The sequence below is a fragment of the Achroia grisella genome, unplaced genomic scaffold (genome assembly GCF_030625045.1).
Source record: "Achroia grisella isolate CSIRO2021 unplaced genomic scaffold, CSIRO_AGI_Agris_v1 utg1576, whole genome shotgun sequence".
NCBI lineage: Eukaryota > Metazoa > Arthropoda > Insecta > Lepidoptera > Pyralidae > Achroia > Achroia grisella.
In genome coordinates, this window is record NW_026712658.1 from 2,062,580 (window position 1) to 2,086,911 (window position 24,332).

The 24,332-nt window shown below is 32.1% G+C and overlaps 4 protein-coding genes across 9 annotated transcripts; 3 read left to right on the forward strand and 1 right to left on the reverse strand.

Moving 5' to 3' along the window:
* The first annotated feature begins 3,410 nt into the window (after positions 1 to 3,410).
* On the forward strand, positions 3,411 to 9,668 carry LOC131841274 (cysteine-rich venom protein-like). 4 transcript variants are annotated; one of them, XM_059189561.1, is made up of 13 exons: positions 3,411 to 3,549; positions 3,875 to 4,029; positions 4,242 to 4,327; positions 4,407 to 4,488; positions 5,134 to 5,215; positions 5,343 to 5,514; positions 5,999 to 6,221; positions 6,524 to 6,776; positions 7,246 to 7,399; positions 7,804 to 7,939; positions 8,480 to 8,532; positions 9,251 to 9,311; positions 9,558 to 9,668. In XM_059189561.1, the coding sequence occupies exons 2-13, from the start codon at positions 3,886 to 3,888 to the stop codon at positions 9,666 to 9,668; spliced, it is 1,557 nt and encodes a 518-aa protein (XP_059045544.1). In that variant the 5' UTR covers positions 3,411 to 3,549; positions 3,875 to 3,885. The 4 variants fall into 4 exon arrangements, with proteins under 4 accessions (XP_059045544.1, XP_059045546.1, XP_059045545.1 ...); XM_059189563.1 differs by having other exon boundaries at positions 8,480 to 8,528; positions 9,558 to 9,649; XM_059189562.1 differs by lacking the exon at positions 4,242 to 4,327.
* A 581-nt stretch (positions 9,669 to 10,249) lies between these two features.
* LOC131841275 (ornithine carbamoyltransferase, mitochondrial-like) lies at positions 10,250 to 15,253 on the forward strand. 3 transcript variants are annotated; one of them, XM_059189568.1, is made up of 7 exons: positions 10,250 to 10,330; positions 11,799 to 11,922; positions 12,026 to 12,174; positions 12,531 to 12,684; positions 13,209 to 13,334; positions 14,060 to 14,236; positions 15,071 to 15,253. In XM_059189568.1, exons 2-7 carry the CDS (start codon positions 11,851 to 11,853, stop codon positions 15,245 to 15,247), a joined length of 855 nt encoding a protein of 284 aa, XP_059045551.1. In that variant the 5' UTR covers positions 10,250 to 10,330; positions 11,799 to 11,850; the 3' UTR covers positions 15,248 to 15,253. The 3 variants fall into 3 exon arrangements, with proteins under 3 accessions (XP_059045551.1, XP_059045549.1, XP_059045550.1); XM_059189566.1 differs by lacking the exon at positions 10,250 to 10,330 and adding an exon at positions 10,933 to 11,074; XM_059189567.1 differs by lacking the exon at positions 10,250 to 10,330 and adding an exon at positions 10,986 to 11,094.
* A 329-nt stretch (positions 15,254 to 15,582) lies between these two features.
* Positions 15,583 to 16,450, reverse strand: LOC131841276 (small ribosomal subunit protein mS25). The gene has a single exon (XM_059189569.1). It carries the CDS (start codon positions 16,162 to 16,164, stop codon positions 15,664 to 15,666), a length of 501 nt encoding a protein of 166 aa, XP_059045552.1. The 5' UTR covers positions 16,165 to 16,450; the 3' UTR covers positions 15,583 to 15,663.
* Positions 16,451 to 17,353: 903 nt separating this feature from the next.
* LOC131841295 (facilitated trehalose transporter Tret1-like) lies at positions 17,354 to 22,674 on the forward strand. The gene is made up of 7 exons (XM_059189607.1): positions 17,354 to 17,436; positions 18,102 to 18,266; positions 19,419 to 19,618; positions 20,100 to 20,286; positions 20,463 to 20,848; positions 21,395 to 21,503; positions 22,258 to 22,674. The coding sequence occupies exons 1-7, from the start codon at positions 17,382 to 17,384 to the stop codon at positions 22,554 to 22,556; spliced, it is 1,401 nt and encodes a 466-aa protein (XP_059045590.1). The 5' UTR covers positions 17,354 to 17,381; the 3' UTR covers positions 22,557 to 22,674.
* Positions 22,675 to 24,332: the final 1,658 nt, after the last annotated feature.

The window sequence follows — 24,332 nt, forward strand, 5'->3', positions numbered from 1 at the left end:
AAGTAGTATCTATTTTTCTCATTTAAGGCCTTTATTGATAATTAACAGAGGAAGTGATCATTAAATCATAGGCGATCAAAAACTAATTATAAATAATTATAGCTTTATATTATGCAGCTCAGAATTGGCCCAGAGTTGCCCACGATATCGTTAGTACTATGTAATAACGATATATAAATTTGTAACATCACAAAAATATGTGAATAGTATTTACTGTGTACGTAAAAATCACTGTTACACGTAATATTTGGATGTATATAGCAGCTTTGAGAAAATTATTGTATTTTTCTTACGACTGATGTGTAAATGATGTATAAAAGATTTCTTTTGTATGATTGCATTTAGTTGATAGGTGTTGTGTCGATACGGCGATATACTAAACATAATAATCATATAGTTATAGTTAATCCATAAATCGAGTATTCAGATAAATCCGCCTAGTTATAGAGTAATTTTAAAACCACTTTATTTTAGTTTCAGGTGTACATATATGGGGTGCAGAAAATGTAATATAATAATCATATATTGTGAACATTAAATACAATATTTAAATGTTGATGACTTACGTATCAGACAGTAGTAGGAGTTTAATAGCAGTTTTCCATTAAACAATATTTTGTATTATACAAGTATACACCATTTAAAACATTCATAGCGTTCACTGACACATGTTTAATCCTTAGAATTAGTGTACATACTAATAAGCAGAATAATACCTTTTGGGAGTTGGAGAGTTTTTTTTTATATACAACTGGTATTTGCAATATTTGCACCCTGTACTTAGATATCTCACCTATTCACGTTTCTTGCAATTGTAGATATATATATATATATTTGTTTTTGAACAATCCGTTTAATACATTTCTTTTGTGAATAATGAATCACGACTGAAATAAATTACTGTTAAGTTAAGACACAACATCTATACGTAGAATAAACTATTTGTATTATAGTCATATATTCGAAATAAACTTATTTTGTTGAGAACATATTCGATTTAATATGAAATATAGTTAAAAACCAGTTAGCTTTATATGTAACTTTTATATTTTCTCAGCAAATTTAGTGTTAATATAATAAAATTGTAGATTTACTGCCAGTTTTATGCTTTCTTTGATAAAACGTAGATGCATACAAGTCCTGCGTCGTATTTGTAAATTATAGGGATTTTTGTATCGAAAGGCGTTAAGATAGATATAATGTATGAAATGTCCTGGGTGCAAATTCCAACGTTCATTCTACTTCCAGTCATCCGTTTTTGTAGTGTTCCTATTGCTTCCTTGTATTTAATATTAGACGTTTTATAAAAACACGAAATACATCAGCAGACTGCGCAACATCACAAATTTAGAATAAAAAATTAAAATAACATATTTATAAAATGATCTCAGCATTTTTTACAATAATAATTAATTGTAAAAAATATTAGGGAGATTAGAGTAAAATTTTGTAATTTCTTATTATTCGTACACGGAATGTATTTTAAAAATATTTACAAAGAACTAATGATCACTGTCATTGTTGAAACTTTGTTATTGAAAATTTAATCTGAGATTTTAAATATGGTCAGGTTATCTCAGAGCTAGTAAGATATACAAGGGTACCACGAAATATTTTATTTAATAAAATGTTTATAATCCAGCCTGGAGATCTAGAAAACGAAGTTATGAGTATTTTTTTTAGTTCCTCATATTAGAATAAAGAATCTATCTGTAATGCCAGGTCTTTTATAGCACCGAGTTTATTACAGAACGAGGTACTAACAACTTCAATATACATATATTAAATTCGAAATATGAACTTAAGTTGTATATGACGTACAATTTAAATTGTTTCCCCTTTAATTTTTCATATTTATTAATGATGCTTTTAAAACTATGCTTTTTAACAACATAAAAAAAATCTATGTTTCTATTCAGTTTTACAGAGAAATTTAATAAATGTGATTATTTATAGACATTAAAAAAATGTTGTCCCATAAATATTAAAAAATAAACTAATTTATCCAGTTACTATGCCTCGTTTTACTCGTTAATGTTTAAATAGAGTTATAATAATAAATATATGTTAATATTTAACAAATCAACATCGAGACTACGCAATAATTATGATCAGAGTCGTAATTCTAAGGTATAAAGCAAAGACATAACATACATAAAAAGACAGAAGTCGTGAAATTATTATTAATAATAGGTGTGGGTAATGTTGTAATATTACATGTTCGAATCTTCGAGTGTAGTATTCTAATGATATGGCGATTTTGGTACATAATTATATATTTGAATAAATTTATATTAAAATCAATTTTATAAATTCTGCAATCTCATAATGTCATTTTGAGTAATTTATGACAACTGCTAACATTGTCTTATGGTTTTGGTGTGCATTACATTAAAATAGTGTATTTTATAGCGTCATAATATAGTATAGTAACCCACCCCGACTTCGCACGAGAAGTTGTGTTCTTTTTTTATAAACAGAATATAGCCTACGTTACCCTTTTATTATACAGCTTTCTATATATGAAGGAATTATTATTAACGGTTAAATAAATTATCAATTTATCCGATACAAATGAAAATCTACTATATAATATTAGTACAAATATTATTTTTAATTTTAAAAACGCTTATATTCCACCACTATATTGTTCCCATGCCATAAAAAGATTATATTCAGCACCACTCACCAAGCCATCAACATGCCTGGAATATTGTATTATTATACATTTATGTATTATGTCGATGATATTGGTGAGTATCGTAACTTTAATAAGGGTTCCCTTATTGTAATTACATTGTTCTCTAATATTTAGCAACATGGAATATTTTTTGCTTATATTTACTATTTAAAGTCGTTTACAGTCAAAATCATACTAGAACTACCTATTTTGATTTAGAGTTAACGCGAAAATGTCTATAAATTATAAAATAATTATGGTTTGTGATTTATTTAATTCAACTTTACCCACACCAAGTCACCGATGTAACATAGTAATGTAATACATAATATGTCTTGTGTTACTGACGTATAAAGATGTAGCATGTAAGTTAACGTGTAAAGCGTTGTAAATATTCGGACACATAAATTATTGTATTTCATAATAAAATAATCAATCAGTTATTGTTGTCTCATTAGTACTCTCCCCCCCCCCTGCGCCCTCCGCCCCTTCAACCCAAATTATCGACGAAATTAGGCTCTGGTTTTGGTACTATTAGTATTAATATAACAGCATCACACAGCTATGACGCGCTCGTTATACTATTGTGCGCGCCGTCCGATTTAAAATACTATCCATTTGCTAGTTTTACTCACTAGAACCCGTTATCTTTCGTTCCCGAACAAACGACGACTTTTGACCTTATATTCAACCTATAACTTCTTTTATTACCGAACGTGGCGCTGTCCAAAATGTCACCCGTAATTACAAAAATACAAACCTGAAGTAAACTGCAAATTTGTGTTTTTATATACTTTTTTATTACATAGTATTTTTTGTTATAATTTTAGATGAGTTTTTGGACCTTTTGTCCTTTTTATATTTCAATGGTAAGTAGATTGAGATGTCATACAGATTTATCTATTGAACTACTATTATTAGGTAAATAAATTGAAACCAATAAATAGTTTCAATTTATTTATCTAATAATAGTAGTCAAACTTCATTATTGTTCTGGCTGTTATTTTAAACAGGGAATTTATTTTGTTTGCTAATTATTTTAAATTATTCTACATACCTACTAAAAACTTACAAAGTATCTAATGGTATGTAAGCTTTAATATTAAAATCCGTAATTTTATATAAAAATATATGTTCAGCTCATGTGCCCAATTAAGATGTAGTTACTTATAAATATTCAATTATTCACTACAGGCAATACAAAAATGTCAACACAATCGCCAATCGCACTGTATATAGTATTTATCCCCATGCTAGTCGCCTTAATTGATGACCAACCTTACTGCACAGTCCGCTATCAAAGACTGTGCCAGGGGAAAGGTCGACATGTCGCGTGTCAGTTCCCTGAGGTAAGTCTACTTTTGCTATAACTAGATACTTTATAAGTAAAGCTTTTAAGCGTAATCTGGTAAGTAAGAGTATGTAATATTACCTTATCTGTAGTAAGAGTAATCTGGATTATTTGCATTAAATTTGTGTTAAATTAAAATAAACTAATAATTGTAAATTTCTATATTATTTTTTATGATATTAGCTGCTTTTTTATATAACTTTATTTCAGGCAGGACCCGGAGAATTATGTCAAAATTACACTGAAATAAAATTCAATACTGAGTTGAGAAATTTTATAACTCACTACATAAATAGGTATGGTAAGAATAAATTCACAAGAATTAATGTATTAATACAATTGTATCAGGATTAATTGTTTGGTTGTATATTGTAGACGCCGTCAGCGAATAGCAGCCGGTAATGAGAGAGTGCGCGGAGGCATGCAATTACCCAAGCCTGAAGTCATGATGTTTGTTGTAAGTTTTTTTTTCTGAATTGGTAAATAGTGCCTACCTAAGAATGTGAGCAAAAATGTTAGTTATTTCATGCTGGTAAGTGGAAATTCATACACTTATTACACTAACGTCATTATCCGTATTGAGTCCAACACATGAGCATAGGTATCCACTATCCACCCAAGGTACTTACCATTTTAATTCTAAACTTAATTGTTGAAATATGTATTGGTTCCTTTATAACCAGGGATAAAGATATACTCGATAGCGGTTTACTAAACACACTTTACTTCGATGGTCGCGGGTTCGATTCCTCGCACGATGCAAGCATTAGGTAGTATTGTTTGTGTGTTTTCAATGTATATGCATACATAATGCATTAAAAATACATCTATGAGTTGTCTAGTACCCGTAACACAATTCTCTTAACTTGGGACTAGATGGCGCTGTGTGAATTATCTTGTTTTATATGTATTGTTATCATATACCTAATAATATCTAAATAAGACCTTTACTTTTGAATTCACTTACATAGTCTCTTTTCTTATTAACTTCTAAATGCTATGGCTTTATTTAAATGTCACACGGCATATCATTATAAACTTTATATTATGGTACCTAATTAGTGTGCGTAAGTTAATATCTCATCTGATGTTTTCTCTTCAGGAATGGGATCGTGAATTAGCTGTATTAGCGCAAAGATTAGCTGACCAGTGTGACTTTGTACACGACGAATGCAGAGCCACAGGTTATAATTAGTACTTACCTAAATAACTATACGTCTACCTAAATCTATATTGAAACCTTAAAGTAGAAGAATAAATAGTAGGTGCCTTTAATTTAAACACCCAATACACGTTGTTTTTTTATCGTAGTTCGATATCCGTACGCTGGGCAGACAGTGGGAGAGGTCCGCTGGCGCCGCTCCGGTGAATCAGACGAGCTGACAGCTCAGAGGGCCATCCGCAGGGTATTTGACGCGTGGTGGGGCGAACGGCGGCGGGTCCAGCCAAAGCAGCTCACTGCACCTTTTAGACTGACAGCAAAGTATCTATCTATCTTTTACAATCGTGTTTGTTATATAATGGAATATCTTTTATCACTTGTGTGCTGTGATACATCAATATATCTTAGATAAGTATAAAATTCTCGTGTCACAACGTTATTTGCATTACTCCCCCGAAACAATTTTTTGAAATTTTATTTGCATATTCAGTAGGTTCGAGAATCGCCTCCTACTTATTTTTCATACCCCTAAGCGTTAAGGACTGTCCACCCCTTAATAAATATATTTTTTTATTTTTTCCTCCTAATATTTATTTTATTATAGTTTAGCATAGAAAAATATATAGGTACAACCCTAAATTTTTGCCCTTCTGCTAAAAGCTAAAACCTATTTTTTTATTAGTGATTTTAATTTATATAGCATAACAACGTTTGCAACATAAATATAGTCATAAATATAGTAGTTTATATATTTAATACTAGTAATAAATATATAAACGTTGAAATTAATATTTTTGGGGTGCAGGGGTGCTGTATGGGGTCATTTCAGTCAGTTAGCGGTATGGACTCTTCGTGCTATCGGCTGCGGGGCAGTACGACACGGTGCCAGCTATCCTCGTCTACTTCTCGTCTGCGATTTCTCGCACACCAACATGCTCGGCCAGAAGACTATATCACCAGGACCTATGGCTTCTTGCCCGATTCACACTGCTAGAAGATCTAAGGCTTACCCACTACTCTGTGTTAGCGTGAGTATATATTTTATCGATTATACAACGTTTATAAATACTTTTTGATCTTTTGCATTGCTTCTTTTATAGTCTCATGATGTCTCCAGCAATTGTAGTTCAATAGTACGACGTCCAACATTCTTCTTCCATAACTATTGACTAATATTATAGGGTCTACTGAGCGTACTGTCTTACGATTACTTATTTATTATTTGTTCATTGTACCAATATTGACAGATAAAGCGTTACAAAGAAAAGTAGTTATAAATGTTGTATTATTGGTAATACAAATTGCGTATGGTAAAGTTACTTCCTGTCAGGTTAGAAAGAAAGCTTCACTGGAATTAAAGCCTAGTGAAGAGTTGGAACTCGATGAAGAAGGCGATGATATGGACGAAGACGATAACGATGATGTTTCTAATGATAACGTTATCGATCAAGACGGAGTATTCTTAAAGGAATTTACTAGGAAACGACTGACAAACAAACGTGTAAAAACAAAGGTTAAACAATCAACTAGGGATATGCAAACGGGTACTACTAAAAAGGAGAATGAGTCGTTATTGGTAAGAGGTATGAATGCATACAAAAATCATAATAGGTCTACATGGTAATAAACTTATAACTATAGAGAGCTTTTATCTGAATTTGGGGTTTTTGTGCCAAACTATATTGCAAAAAGATTATTTAAAATAATTTCTAAGCTGACATATCCTGTAGTAGACTCTACCTACCCACATATAAATAGTATAAGATAGTTCTAAAATGTCTTAATATAGCACCTACTAGATCTTTAGTAATATGAAATTAATTTGAGTAAAATAATTAAGTAGTCATGAACCAATTTTAGATCGTATTTTTTTTTATTATTAGCTTTATATAAATTATGGGATCAGTTATTAGTAAATTGAACTTGATGATAGATTTAAGTAATTAGAGGAATTTAAATTAAATATAAGAAATTTACAACTATTACTTTGCGTAATTCGACTTAGGTAGTACTTACATTAAATTTGACCAATCCACCTTTTTTGATCTCTAGTCTCAGATATGAATAAGGCCAAGCCAACTAGAGCACGTATGTTACACGAATTTGATGATATGTTGCAAATACGAAAGAAAGCAGACATAAAGAGTCGTGTCAATGGAAAATATAACGAGTGGTACAGAAAACGGCCTAATTATGGAAAATGGCGGTATTTGTATATTTACTACTATTATAATGATAGTGTAAATAAATTAGTAGGAAAAATGAGTTGAACTTATTCGTTAGAAGGTTGCCGGCAATTACGACGATTTATTTTATTGATATTTAAGCAATTTAGTTCATCTTAGATGTTTTTTAGATAGTAGTTTTCATATGAGATATTTTTTTTTGTATTAGGTTGCGGACTTGTGCAAACATATTTACAATAAATTATTATAGTATTTTTTTATCTATATTGTAACAGTATATTATTTTTGTCTACAGAAAGAACCGTAGAAATAAACGTTACTTTTGTCAATTGGGCTGCAGCTTTCCGTCTTAGTTATTCTTGATTAAATTTTAGTCACTGTTCTCATTTTATTTAGTTAAGTACACACCTATATTAATTTACAGCGAAAGTCATGAGAGGTTATCGGAAATGGAAATGACATCACCCTCTGTACATTCCAAACTTCACGTAATGGATATCAACGGATCTGACATGGCGGAGTTTAAAAGACTATTCACTAAATCTCACGAGACTACAATTGTAAGCTAAATATGTTTTCGTCCATTATTTTATCAGAGGGCTCATCTATTTCAGCAGCTAAGCAGCTTTCTTCATAAGTAGGGTGCGATTAAGCAGTGAACTTACAATACTATGCTATTTTTTTAATGGATGATAATGGTATGGTTCAACTATCAGTTTACGCTGGCCGGGCACCAGTGGAGAATGATTGAATGAGCATGAGGTCAAGTCAGTTATCCCATCGTGGTAAGTTTAACAGGAATTTATCACGATGGTTTCCAGGGGGAACCGCGTGGTGGTCAACCTTAAATCCCAATTAATGGGAACGACTTACTTTTGAATTTTAAACAGGCAACATATTAATTCCATATTTTGTGATCAATAAAATAGCTGATATACATTACAAATCTGAATTGGATTGTAATCAATATTGTAATTAAATTCCTGAACTCACTTTTCTTGTTGCTCACATAGTATCTAGTACTAGATACTTATTGTATGAAATTATTCAAACCAATTAGTTTAGAGTATCTAATGTTAGATAATACTCTTATTACACAGGAGTCGCTTATAATTAGACATCGATGGAAGCAAAGCAGAGATCGACCACGTAGGTAACTTTTTCATATTATTTAAGGACTAGTGTGGGCAATAACTTCTTCCATTACACGTGCGTTCCCTCATATTAATGAAAATGATAATATATTGAATTAACAACATAATCTCACATACCGTCACCCAGCACGACCGTTACAACAGACTGGGCAATCAAAGGCATTGTCAACTGTCGACGTTGTGGTTAACGCAAGGCTTGATATGCCTACATCGTATATGTGAATCCAAAGTAGCATCGTGCAAGCCTACCCCTGTCTCATGAATAAATGTTTGATTTGATATTGAAGTTTCTTTCGCCTGAGGTTTAATAAAAAATATGAATGCACTCAAAAAGATTTTTTGCATCGCCCAAATTTGAACTCACTAATTTTAGACGTAATTTAGGGTAAGCTACGCTCTTAACTAATAATTTGTTATTATTAAAATAAGAGTTCGTTTAGAAAGAAGTTATATACATACATCTATGTTCTATTTTAAAACAGCAGATGTATTACGATCTATTCTTCTTAACATGTGGTTTAAATAGCTTATAATAAAATCTTTATAATTAAATTTTGCGTTTTTCACTTTTTATACCAAACAAGTTCAGAAGCAATAAAATTTTATGATCCTGTCCTGTGCTCTTGGAATGAATATTATACCTACCACTGATTAGGTTTAATACGGCTGTTACTGAAATTGGGATATCTAAATAAATAAATAACTTATATATTACAGGCCTGGAGCTAATGCTCTATTGAATGTGCCAACAGCGATGCAGTCCCGACGGCCTTCTGTTGTAAGTTATTCACGTCTATACAAATGTATCTATTATTACTGAATAAAGATCATAACGCTGGTATTACAACGCTTTTATAATAAATAAGTATATCTAAAAATTAATATCTATAACAGATAAATATTATATAACATTTAAATAGATTTGATATAGGTTCAGTATCTAAATAAAACAAATTGGACACTGAGTAAGACAGTACCTAAAGCCTGATGAAACTAAACGTTTTATTTATTTATTTATTTGCAGCCGTCACTGATTTTGGATAAAGATGACGTAGAACAGTTGTTCCGGGATACAGGCTTCAATCCTAACTGGAGAAGAAAAGACGTTCATGTAACAAAAACTAATCCGAATTAAAAAAAGTACATATAAAGACACAAAAAATATTTATATATCTACTGATAATAGTTGAATTTGTGTACCCACTACTGAGCAAAAGCCTTTCTTTCACGTCTCAGTTACTACTAATCTGACTGGACCGTAGTCATCGTAATCGTAACCACCTATACTTTGGTATAGGTTCAGGATTTGGTTTAGTTTAGAAGATATGTCTACGGAAATATGAAACAATAATTCAAAAATCATATTACACCTCTTTGCAAAAAAATATGTAAGTTGTTCGCATAAGAGGTTGTTGGTCTGTCAAAATATTTTTCCTTTTAAAAATTAACCACCAAACACCATTAGGTACATAGTTGGGAAATTTTCGAAAATGCAAATTAAATAACAATTAACAACTTATTGATAATCTGTCAATACATCTATTCTAAAAATTGTATACTATAATCCATTTTCAAATTTGTAAATTCTCTACAATCCAAATTTTGTTATATAAATCATGTCAAATTGAGGAAATTCTACGTAATATTAATATACTTCGGTGATGTGCTGTTGTTCTCCATGCTGCCACTGTGGACGCTGTCTCAGATGTATTTTTTGTATAACACTATGTGCAATGTTGTTTCATTTGTGCGGCTGTGATGAAGTCTGCGCTGATTATGAAGCTGACGATTAATCCGGTTTGACAATAAATTTTTAAAATGCTTTGGTCGTTTCTCTTAATACGAGTGCAGCATTGTACTTCAAAGGTTTACTCCAGCAAACCTTTGAAACCTTCAAAGGTTTGCTGGAGTAAACCTTCGAAGTACAATGCTGGTATTATTTTAGTTATGATATGGCATATAGGTAAACACGGAACAATAAGTTACTGTTCTTATTTTTATTTTATTTTAAATATCTACAGTTCGTAGCAAGAAATTTACCAAAATGTACCAAAACTTTTCGATGGTGTTTAAATGAATCTATCGTAGGTATATAACTGTTATAGATATACCTAGTACATAATTTTAATTCAGTTGAGAGAGCGAGAGAGTAGGTAAGACTACCTACTATTATATGTTTTAAAACCATTAATTCGGTCCTCGATATTACTTTTAAACAACTACAAAAATTGTAAGGATTCACTACCTCCATTCCAGGTTTTGGACCGGATACATAAATAAAAAATGAGTCCTATACATGACTCGTCGAATAGAGAAAATTGTAACAAAAACATCACATACGTGATTCTATGACACATTACATCAAATATTTGTACATATGTCAAATTTAATCGGAAGTTATCTATAAACAAAAATTTATGTGAATTATTTATTTTATATAATAGACATTAAAACTAAAACAATGAATTTGTTCAAGTTTACTTCGAAATTTTCAGCATTAGTGGTACCAATTGGAAAACGGTTTAGTCAACAATGTCAAATGTTTGTATTATTATATATAGGTATGTAATTACTAGCTGTTCCGGCAGACGTTGTTTTGCGATATAAATTAATAACGCTATAAAAAAATAGGGGTTAGTTATAGAAGGGTGAAAATTTAGGGTTGTATGTATTTTTTAAGGACACATAATAAAAAAATATAATTACAAAAATTTTGCTCAAAAAATAATGTTAGGGGTGGACAACCCTTAGGGGTATGAAAAATAGATAGTAGCCGATTCTCAGACCTACTGAATATGCATATATATTTATTTCATAATATTTTCTGTCAAGCCGTATCAGAGGAGGTAACTAATATTGTGACACTAGAATTTTATAAGATAAAACTTGTATCTAGTTCTACGTCGGGGCCAGATTTAATGCAGTTTCTTTCATCTCATTTGATGCCTACTTTATAACACATCGAACAAAACATAAACTCTAATAAAATATATACCTTTTCTCCTCCATATAAAGCTTGACGGGTATACCTACCTACTACTCATCAGGATATCTATACATCTCTACCTAACTCATTGCAGAAAGGATCAATAGTTATTCATATCGACAAGATCAGTGCTAAGTTGTTTTATTTATATTCACTCAGATAAAATTACGTGTCCTAGATATAGGTATTTAACTTAATCAGTTATTAATAATAAATAAAACTAGTAATTAACGTATCAGTCGATATATGTGTTGTGTTAAATTATAACACTGGTTGCAGAGTCAATAAGAAACCACGGCACCTGATCTGCTTCAAGCAATGGACCGCGGAGATGGTGATGGACGTCATAAACAGTGCGATAAATCTCAAGTATTGCTTCCGTGATACACACAACCAAAAACTGGTGTAGTTTTTATTGATATTTTTTTAAATAGCATAAAATTTTTATCTAGTAAAATCTGCTTATAGTCGATCTGAATCTATTAAATAGTTCTTCGTTTTTATAGAATATTTTATCAGATTCAAAGGTGATGATATTGCAAGAAATCAATGAGCCCGTACTCAACATGGCTGTGTCTAAGGCTGCAACGCTATTAGGAGCTTACGATGTTCACATTGTAGATCATCTGGTGTGGGACCATGATTATCTCGGCAGGTAATTGTGGGATTACATTTGGAATTACAATATGTACAACGGCGGGTGTACCATTAGATTTCGACGATTTTGACCTCGGTGGTCTGGCAGTTTAGCACACCGCTTTACTACCGATGGTTGCGGGTTCGATTCCTCGCATGGCAAAATCATTTATTTGTGCCAATGATATTTTTATATCGGTCTGAGTGTTTTTTATGCACAATATGTATCTATGTATTTAAGTAAAAAAATATTTAAGTATTTCTAGCAGTTGTATAGTAATCATAACACAAGCTTACCTTGGGACTTGACTACTTGGCCGCTGTGTGAATTGGCTTATTATTGTTGAAGAAAACCGTAATTATTTCCTTCTACAGAGTGTTCTCGTACATGTCAGACGCCATATTTGTAGCGACCACGACGCATATGTGCGTCCAGCGGTTCGCCGAACAGTCCTCGGTACCTGTAACTTGCATGAAATCAAGAACCCACGCCAGTATACAATCCCTCTCTACCGTCATGTCCATAGTTGTTAGTATCTTATTCTACAAAGTAGACGTATGATCGTAATTAGAGCAATAGCTCGCAACTGCAGCCATTCGCTGTAGAAAAGTACGTACTTTTACAAAGTAGTCGTCCAGTAAAAATCCGCGCTGTTGCTTAGCTGCAGCTATACTTATACTAAGCAAAGTTCCTTATGACAGGTAGGTAATGTAGACATTTTTAATATAAAGTCGCTGATTTTTTCTAACTGTTTCTCTCAAGGCAAAATATTCTTTTATGTAAGTAATTGGAAGGTCAATTTAGCTGACGGCACCCGATGGTAAGTGGTAGCCATCAAATATATACATGAACAGCACCACGGTCATGCACTCGCATTCGGGAGGACTTATGTAATGCCTCTTATTTTGTAATTTCACTGCTGAATCTCACTCTGCACCTGAAACAGCGTACAAAGCTGCTTAGCGGCTGAAATTGGTGAGACTGAGGTAGCCAGCAGACGAAATTGCAGTTACAGTCTACCTAAGTGAATTGTTTTTAATATTATGTTACAGGAAGAATTTGGCTCTATGAAAGGCGTAAATATATGTTACTTGGGAGCTCCACATCCAGTACTGAATTCTTATTTGCTTCTCTGCCCAATGTTGGGTGCCAATATTAGATTTAAATGTTGCTGTATGGTTAGTAATAATCTGTTATACCTAACTTTTTTATTCATGACGAAATGGCAGTACCCTCTCCGCTGATGGTAAACGCTGGCGGGATCACAGTGAAAAATGATATATGTAGGTATATGTATTTCTACATACATACTGTAATATATAGAGTGACTAAATCGAGTCAGTTAACCCATTGTGTTAATTTTACCAGCAATTAACCACGATGGTTTCCAGGACGGCGTCGCTCGAAACGCTAACAATGGGGGTAATGGTAATAGAAAAATACTATAATCCCCTTTTCTATACCTATATACTGATATTAAAAAACTTAGTGTGTTCATAATTACTCATTCAATAGAGGGGGATAAAATATAAATGTGCTTACGTCATGCACATTTATGTTTTACGTGCAATTGCGGTGAAATTAAGAATTAATTAATTTATTGTTTGATATGCACTGAAAGTCTCTATCGATATCCCCCAATTTTATGGGGATCGAAATTTCGACAGCCTCGCCGAAGTTCGAACTTCTAGCGGTGCCCTCAAGCTAGTTGCATCCAGCAGGAGTTGGCCCTGATCCGCTCCATAAGTCCATCCGGCGGGTTAGGAGTACCATTGCACTCGACCCCTATCATTCGGTAAATCTGTAAAGGCCAGCTGTATCCAACAGCATTAAAATGGTTCGAAACAAAATTGTTAACTGAGTATAAATTGGTATATTTACCTATAAATTGGTATATTTACAGAAATGCCCTCTCAGTCCGCTATTATTTAAAGCAAGCGAAGAGCTGGCGAGCAAATCATATACAGAAATGAAAGAGTGCTTAAACAAAGAAGACGTGCTTCAAAATGCATGTGTGGTCATAGCGGGACCTACAACCACCAAACATGATAATATTGAAGAATTCCGAATAGGGATAGAGGTGTGTAATGTTAGAAGGAATACGTGGGTTGCCCCATCTAGTAATATTGGTGTTGTCTTCATAACACAAAACATGTCCGTGACCATTCACGTAGCTACAAGGATTTAATTATCAATTGAAGTAGAATATAACATATTTATATGATTGTGAACCAAAGTTCATCATACCAACCTTTATGTTACTGTAATTACAGTATGGATAGGTATTCTTCTTAATAATTACATGACTATTCATGTATCTAGTGTATATTTCACTAATAATACACATGTACGGTGTGTAGGTAATTTAGCTACTTTTTAAGTTTAATTTCTTTTATATAACATCATGGAAAACAAGCTACAGCCTACCTAATAGTAAATGTGAAGCATTGGCTATATACAAGAACTATGGGCATCATATTACAATGTGATAACCATGATACCATTGGTATTACAGAGTAATAGAGTAATTTCACTGCCTAACTGCACCACACAGCCAAACACAATTTACATAGTAAGTTTGGAAGCTAAAATACTAGCTGACAAACTATGTTTTAGTTCATCTCTAGTATTAGTCATGTACTTACTACTATCACTATATTTACTTACTATCAGCCCCTAAGAAGCAAACTACTCATACTTTAAACTGCATATAATTGGATGTTCTCTTGCAGAACATCCATATCCATATTAATACTAAAATCTAAACTAAGATTTATATTATTTTGTTTTGTATGGTATTTATGATAACAGAATTAAACAAAATAATATAAATCAATTAAGTAGTAAACTGTGTATTTAATTATTATTATAATACAGCCTAATTTGAATAAATACATAAAATTGATATTTCCAGGATATACAAAAGCGAAGTTGTTGCCAATGGATTTTCTTCCACACATGTCCTCGTGGGGAGGAAGTGGATAACAATTTATTCAACCATTACAATGCTCGGACATTCAATGCATTTGAAAATATGCATTTTATTGCAGCAGCCTTAATGGCCTATGGAATTAAAAATTACATATTTTAAATCGGGCTCTATTTGGTATAATGTATTGTTGGGAATAAGAAATTATTAGTTTTTGTCAGTGCTTAGACTTCTACATAAGTTTTTATATTATATATGTGCCTATATATTTATTTGTGAATATTAAGGACTTGTTAAAAGTTTTCTACAGTGTCTAAATTATCAATTAGAATGTGGTACTGTTATGAAAACAATACTACTGTTCTTAAATTACTACACTGAAAATTTGAATTCTGATGTTATAAGTTTCTTATATTTTATAATTCTTAATTTAAGTGCCTATCTTCAGTTAGTAAGAAAGATATGTTAATGTTAACCTTTATAAGGAGAATATTAACTTAAAAAATGATACAAGTATATGCAACAAGAGCAACAAACTATATTATACAATGATTATGATCTATCTATTCTATTACATATTAATCTTGATTTTTATATTTCCCTCTCATAAATTTAGGCAAAGGAACAACACCTGGACAAGGTACTTGTCCATACACTTCACAAATGCATGGTCTTTCACAACCAACACCAAAATTAGCCGGATTATCCTTTTTTTCTGCAGCTATTGCTTCAGCTTCCAAAACATCTTTAGATTTACCAATAGTAGATAATAAATGTTCTAATATATCTTCTTTCGATTTATTGTCTATGTCAATTAATATCTTTTTTCCATCTTCCAAATAACACTTTATGAACGGAGATGGTGTCAGATTTTTTAATGTAGCGACTTGAACATTAGGGTTTTTGTATTGAATTTGCGGAAGATACCAGAAAACAAAGTCTTTTGCACCATTATTGTTTTGTCCGAGGATGTTGTAGGCCACAGAAAATACTTTGATTTTGTCTTTCAATACCAATTTGCCAGCGTTTAAATAGTTTAATGTGCGGCGAATGGGTGCTTTACCTTTCATAAAAGGCATCTTGACTTTCTTTTCCCAATTTTTGTAGATAAATTAACGAAACTTATTAAAATAGTAGGTAAATTACTTGTATAGATGCTTCAAAATAATATTTTAATTTACTTGCTTGTTGTGAACAAAAATAAAATTATAACATCTACCTCAGTTACCTAAACCTAAAATTCGCAACCAAGGTATTTCATCAATCTTCTGTCAGTCGACTTATTGATTATTGTTTTTTTAAAGAACTTTACGGCTCTGAATAACTATTTTTTCACTTAAGTATTGCGGTTATTTTATATTTTTATTAAGTTTACGTTATAAGAACGTATATAATGAATAAATGCAAATATCAAAATACATAATTTAGAGAAATTTAAAGCAAATGACATTCACAGACATGCTCACAAAAGTCATATTTGGTTTGTCTAATGTTATTCATAGGTAAATATAAAAATACAAAATGTAAGTCAATTATAATTCATTAAAATTAAACGGAAAAGTAATCAGGGTTAAAGTCGCTTTTTTAATAACAGCAAATTGCTCTGTAGTTTTATTTATTATTTTATGTATTCAGAAGACAATGAACCTGCAACTTTGTCTGTATCATGTCAAAATTTTCAGTCTTTATGTCTACATTTATATATGCACATTTATCTACATTGATATGTAATGAAATAGTTGTCTGTATATTAAATTACAATGACTATGACTTACTCTAGTATCTTTAAGTTTTACATACAGTCTGATGCATATTCTGTTTTAATAGGGGACTTTATTTAAATGTACCCATAATCCTATGTATAGCTTCTTCGACTTGAAAATGATCATTACATAAATATTCGTCAAATAATTTCATATTTTTTTCTTTACTATGCTTAGATACGGTTGAACTAATTAGGTATATATATTGTTTTGTATGTAAAGTACATTGAGTACACAGGGGTAGGTCAATAAATAAAAAACCAATAGGTACATGTGATAGGTACCTCTATCTGTTTTTTATGAAAACTACTTTTATAAAATCTCTGAGCAGATTTTTGAACAAAGTAACGTTGATAAGCTAGTCTACGATTAAAAAAAAAATGTTAATCATCCACTTATTTAACCAAGTGTAAATTATTACCGTTGTGTTTGTAATTGTTATTCATTACAATACTAACTATCGATAAGAGTTAACATCTTTGTCATCACTTGTAAATTAAATAATTTTACATAAAACAAAAAGAAAATAAATAATGTTGTGTCTAAAATTAGGTCCCATCTGGTGGCAATACATGATCGTTACCGGCGGTAAGCTGTTTCTCACATAACATATTTATTTCTGATTAACCTCTCAATTGTTGTAATTCCCAAGGACGAACGTCTTAATCCAAAAACCTTGCCTTTTCTTAACTACTAAAATGACTTACATGAACAATTTTTGAGTTGTGTCATATCAGGAGAATATTTCTGCTGTTATGAGCTGGATTTTTCAAGCTGTGTTCCGCTTTGAAGGAAGATATGGGGCATTTAAATTACATGATACAGTTACTTAACATTATTTATTTTTTTGTCCAGTTTAATCTATAGTGAATCTATATTGAGAACTGCCAAGAAATTTACCTAAATTTATTTTTCTTTAAAGCATTATACAATAACATTATTTACTTATTTAAGTAATGTGTAAACAAAGTTAATAAACTGCTCTAATTTTTGACTTGATCTAACATTAAATAAAAATTCCACACAGGTTCCCAGAGACCTAACATCTAGATGTTTATCGAAGAGTTATGAAATAGTCATTTTTTTATCTATTTTTTTACTTTTGCAATTAACTTTTTAATAGAGAGTTGTGGCCTAGGTTTGTAACTCTGCTTACCAATTGCATAGGGGTTCACCTAATACATTGTTAGGAATTAGGGCACTAGTCACCGTTAGTAATAAAATCGTATCAATGTGATGCTTTCGTTTTCTAGCAACATTGAGTGTGCTGAGTACAGGGCTCAGTTTAGGATGGGGTTCACCAGTTCTGGTGAAATTAATGAAGATGGGAAACGGCACAGAGATGCTACTATCAAATCCAATCACTACTGAAGATGGCTCCTGGTTGGTATCCATTGGGCCACTGGTTAGCATTTTTTGTGAGTATCAGCAGTGATTTCGTTTTTATTTCAACAAGTTTTTTTTAACTATTTTAATGCAACCAGCAGTTACTGGCCTTTACAATTTCACTAAAACATCAAATGCTGGACCTTTCTTTTTTACAGCAAAAAAAAAACTCATTACTAAACTAACTTATATATAAAATTCTCGTTTCACTGTGTTTGTAACAAAAGAAATTGTGTGTTTATTCAATATGTCTGAGAATTATTTTTCATATCTGTAGGTGTCAATTTGAACTGTAAATTTTGGTGGGTACCCCGTCTTACACCCACTACCCCATCTTTTTCCCCTAGGTGATAAGTGTGGACCACCACACTAAATTTATCTTTTGTTTTTCACCATTTTACCATCAAACCTAATTTAATAGCAATATTAATTTATATGATATACAACTTTTGCTGAGTCAGCCAGTAACTTGTAAAATGATTATAGTAAATTATTTTAAAAGAACTTATTCACCTCCTATGTATTTATAGTATATACAATATTGATATAAGTGAAGTCAAAACACTTGTCCAATTTAAGTCCCCGCATATTTGATCACGCGCCACTTGATAGTAGGTAGTTTTTTTAATGTAAATTCGAATTGATATTTCGAGACTTATGTTGTAAATTATTTGTGTGTATATACCTACCTACGTCTACCATATGAATGAGCAATATCTAATTTTCAGGTTATTTTGGATAACAGAAAATACCTAGATATCTACTGCTTAAACCTACGGCATATTTTAAAGTTACCTGTGACGTCGTACCATTGTGACATTTTTTGGTACATAAACTGATTCAATTAAAACAAACGCCAAATTTAAGTATTGCTTACCACAATATACTAATGAAAATAACATTAACTGAGATTGGCGCAATTTTGCGTGAACAGCCAACAGATTGCAATCATTTTTATTTTGGGTTCTATTTCGTTTTAAAATATAGTTTTATCACCGACCTCAGAGTCGTCTAATGATTATTGAAGCTAAACTAAACTAACTTCAATACTTACTTTATATGATATACCTATATACTTACGTGTGATAAATTGAATCTGTCTTCTAGCTCTATCTCACTTTAAAAACCAAACTGCTTAGGAACCATATGTTATTATGAAATATAAGTCATATTATCGGTTTCAGCTGCGCTTCTTACTCCCATATCTAACGTAATAGGACATAAATACACTATAGTATTATCATCTTTACCAAATATAATTGCTGGCCTTATATTTGTATTTGCTGACAAGTTCTGGCTTGTTCTATTGGGTCGCGGATTCTGTGGAGTATCTATGGGCATGATAATTCCAATTATTTCTGTATATTCAGCAGAAATCGCTAACGTAAGTATCTTTAGAATTTATTATATTAAGTATTCTTGTTAAGTTAAGAAATATTCGAAGTACATAAGCAGACTTCAAAATAAAGCAATTTGTATTTTTATAAAATGTTCGCCCAAAAAAACCTATCATCAAGGTTACAGTTCTGTTTTTAAAGTCAGAGTAGATACATAGGGGTACATCGGAGTCAATAAGAACTATCTCTGATATATCTTTTTTTTTTATGAAACGGTGTGCCTACCTAAGGCAATGGTCTACGCTGCCACTAATAAAAAATATAAATTGAGATCAGGTCATAAAATCAAGTAAATTAGCCCATCGTGACAATCGCACAATGAATTTATAACGATGTTTTCCAGAGCCCAACGGAGGGAGGATGGCCTGATACCCTATCAGGCCAACCTCCCTCCGTTGGGCTCTACCATTACAAGAAAATAATATTACCAGTACAAGAAAATAATAGTAATTTTCTTCATTTTTCTAGAATGAGATACGAGGATCTTTGTGCTCCATCTTACAAGTTATCTGTGGTCTGGGCTGCGTGACTATGTTCATCGTAGGACCGTTTATGACCTATTTGAATCTCAATATCTTATACAGCTGCTTGACAATATTGTGCTCTATTCCGGCGTTATTTGTACCTCAAAGTCCATATTTCTTGTACACAAAAGGTAGGTGCCAGGCTAAGTACGTAGTTTTTATTAAATTATTTGATTTATATTTTTCTTAATTAATGTGAACAATATCTAATTTTTTTTAGATCATATCAAATGGCAATAAAATTACCTCAGTCTGAATATTATAAATAAATTATTTAGTAAATAATAGGTATGCTACATACTTTCAGGTCGAATACAAGAAGCACATCAGTTGCTAACATTCCTACGAGGTTCAGAGGAATTAGCTCAAGCTGAAATCGAACAATATTCATTATGCAATAACGTAAAACAAATTGAAACGCCTAAAAAAGTTTACAGAGAGAAATTATTTCTGAAGGCTGTTTACTTGTGTATATGTGTATCAATTTTAACTCAATGTTCAGGATACAATTCGGTGTCTTACTATTTGCAAACTCTATTGGAATCTACGGAGACTAATATTAGTCCAGCGATTGCTTCGGCAGTGGTTGGAGTGTTGCAACTACTTGGGGGTTGCATAACGGCCTGTATTATTGATAAGTACGGTAGAAAAACAATATTGTCTATTTCATTTCTTGGGATTGCTCTTGGATCGGTAAGTCATTCTGTTTAACAATTTGTATATAACAGCATTATTGTTTACTGAATTAGACAGCGAACAATTTACTTGCGCGGGTTGGATCTGTTGGATATTTGTCAACTAAAAACCACACGGTATACCGCCGAGGCACCGATGCTGGAGTCCCAGCATTGGTTTTTTCTTCTTATGGACGTAGTGCATCCGTCTGCGCTAACGGTTTATGCTGCAATTTATCATGATAATTTCCGCGTGGATGTCAACCTGATATGGTGCATTGCTATTAATGGAGTTATTAGTTCACATTACTAACAGCCCCCCCCCCCCTAGGGATAGGGTTAGTATTCTACTACGCCTCCAACTGTGGTGGGCAGACCTTATAGATCAAGCAGTAGATTTAGTAGGAAGGAACGTAAGAATTAGACTTTTTTGCGCGTATGTGAGAGAATAAAAGTGAAATAACCAAAAATATTGCACTTAACCTTTTAGGTTGTCTGTCTACCTTGTATGCGGATCGGTAGGTACTGCCATATTACGTTTCTAAAAATAATTCAAATGTTTCAGTTTGGTCTGGGAACTTTTTTCAAATTAAAGGAAACTCAGGAAATGCATGGAATTTTGAACTATGTGCCGATTGTATCAATAATTTTTGTCGTATACAGCTTTATTGCAGGTAATTTACCTACTTGTATATCTTTATTTAATTTGTCATTGGTTACATTAAATTATTCAGCAATTGTTTGTTAAACCGAATGTTAACTTCCCTGCATTTGTCGATGTTTTTGCATATCTTACCTGAATTTGATTGTCGTTATTTATTCTGCACTTTTTTATGCAATTAAAATGCAAAGAAGCCGGCGGTCTACTTGATGGTAAATAAAAATCGTCGCCATATATGTATATGAACAGAACTGCACAACAGCATTACCTACGGCATTAGGTATATGACGCACAAAGGACTAAAGTGTCATGCCTCCATATCCTGTAATTTAATTTATCGGTTGTAATATCTAATACAAAGGTGACCATGCAGACAACTTTCTATAAAGTGTATCTCGTTCAAATAAATAGTTTTTTTAACTATTCTAATGCTGTTAACTGCAGCTGGCCTTTACAGCTTCGCCGAATGATAGAGGGCCAGCGCAGATAGCACTCCAAATATGTGGATAGACTTATAAAGGGCCTGAATGCTAACTCCTGCCTGATGATCCGACTTTAGTCTAAGGGTCCTCAGACTAAAGTTGGGTCCGCTCGAACTTTCGATCCCCGTTTGAATTGGACGGGGGGTCGATAGGAGGGATGAAACATATTGTGATAGTTATATACCGGGACAGTATTAGAGTTTCCTTCTGTATTGATTACAATAAATATCATTTCTATTAAAGCCACTTTTATAGCACACTTTTTAAATTATATTTGTTTTCTAGGTCCTGGAACCCTTCTCTTCACATTACAGGCTGAGTTATTCGACAGACCAACTAAAACCGTGGGAGCTTCGATATCAATCTTTACAAATATGCTAATCATGTTTCTGGCCATCAGATACAACGACACTATAATCAATTATATCGGAGTGTATTGGAATTACTGGATGTTTAGTTGTATATCTGTGTTCGGTTGCTTATTTGTTATTTTATTTATACCAGAGACAAAGGGGAAGACTTTTACTGAAATACAGGAATTGCTGGGAAATGGATGTAAAACTACGTTTACACTTTGTAAGTGAGTGCGGTTACTATGTATGTAAATAATAAGTAAGATAGTAATCTAATTTTTTTTCCACCTGGAATGATAAATAGATTGAGGGCCCAGCTCCTGGTAGCTGAATACCGTAATTTATACAGATAATACTGGCTGTTATTCGTGACATCGTTTGCTTCTTAGTTAAAAAATAGGCTATGTACAATCTAGTGCCATATCAAATTTATAATCCATTCAACCATTTAGTCGTGAAAAGGTAACAAACAGACAGACAGTCAGCGATTCGCTTCAATAATATTGTAATATTATATGGTCATCCATACTACATGGACAAAATGTGGTCTTGTGAAGTCTTTAATTAGGTACTGTAGATACATACCTACTTAGATATCTTCATCCTTTTATTTGTACATGTATCATTACATAGTCAAAATAAAGTCTCTGTCGCTGTCTGTCCTTATGTATGCTTAAATCTTTAAAACTACGCAACGGATTTTGTAGCGGTTTTTTTTAATCGATAGAGTGAATCTAGAGTAAGGTTTATTATATCTATATAGTACATATACACCCGTGCGAAGCCGGGGCGAGTAGCTAGTAATATATAAAATGGTATCATCATCTGGCCAAAACTGTATATTTGTCAGTGTGTTTTTTTCTGTATTAATTATAAAGCACATTGATTTTAGAATAAAAAGTATAATCCAACACATATATAATTTGTATTCTTGTTGCTAAGTAACAGTTATGTGTATCGTGCAACTATTATGGAAACCAGATTAAATTATATTTACTGCTATATATGTATCCGCTAAATATATCCATCATTAATGGAATTATTACACACTGGCGGGGCACCAGATAACGATGATTGGATGAGCATGAAATCAGGTTAGAAGGTTATCTTGGAATCATCAGGAATTAAACACAGTTTCCAGGGGTGACTCTATGGAGGTCGACCTGACGTGGTACATTATTAACAATTGGGCCTCTGTACCCACAGGGCCACTGTATTACTATTAATCCCCTACCTAGAGCTATGTGTTAAGTTTCAAATAAAAACGAGCGGAGGAGTTAACTTTTATTTTCTAAAATAAAAGTAGCCTATATGAGTTATACTACATACTTATTACATTAGCTAAAAAAAAGTCCCGTCAAAAACGGTCCATCCATTTCAGAGATTAGCTGGAACAAACAGACAGGCAAACAAAAATTGTAAAAAATGTTTTTTTGGTGGTTACTTTGGTACTGTATTTATATTCATATGCATGTAGTAAAAACGGTTATTTCAATTAAATTGGAGTCTTTTTATAATTATTATTATAAAAAGACTCCAATTTTTTTTATATGTATAGATAACATTTAATTTGGGGAATATTTTAATACGTAATTATTATTAAATTATTGTATTAGTAAATTCATTGTAATAAGATTGTACATAGACAATGTTATTAATCAATTTACTAATAAACAACTAAATGGCGTTGTATAGATGTTTTATATATATTTGTCGTTTAATTAAGTATCTTTAGTACACGGCGATTCACATTGGGTATGTAAACGCGTGCGCAGGCGGCAGGAGTCTCCACTAGTAGTTAATAAATCTAAATTTTATTGATGCTTGAACTATTTTGTAAATATAAGTAAGTTTTAATTAAATATTGTTTGTAGAATTATTGGTCATTCATTTAGTGTGGTAACTACATATGTATATACCTACTTGAACCTGAAATAAATAACTTTGTGGTGTACCCTCATAACTTATATTTTAGTGAGTTTTAAATGTATTTGACGTCACAAAAGT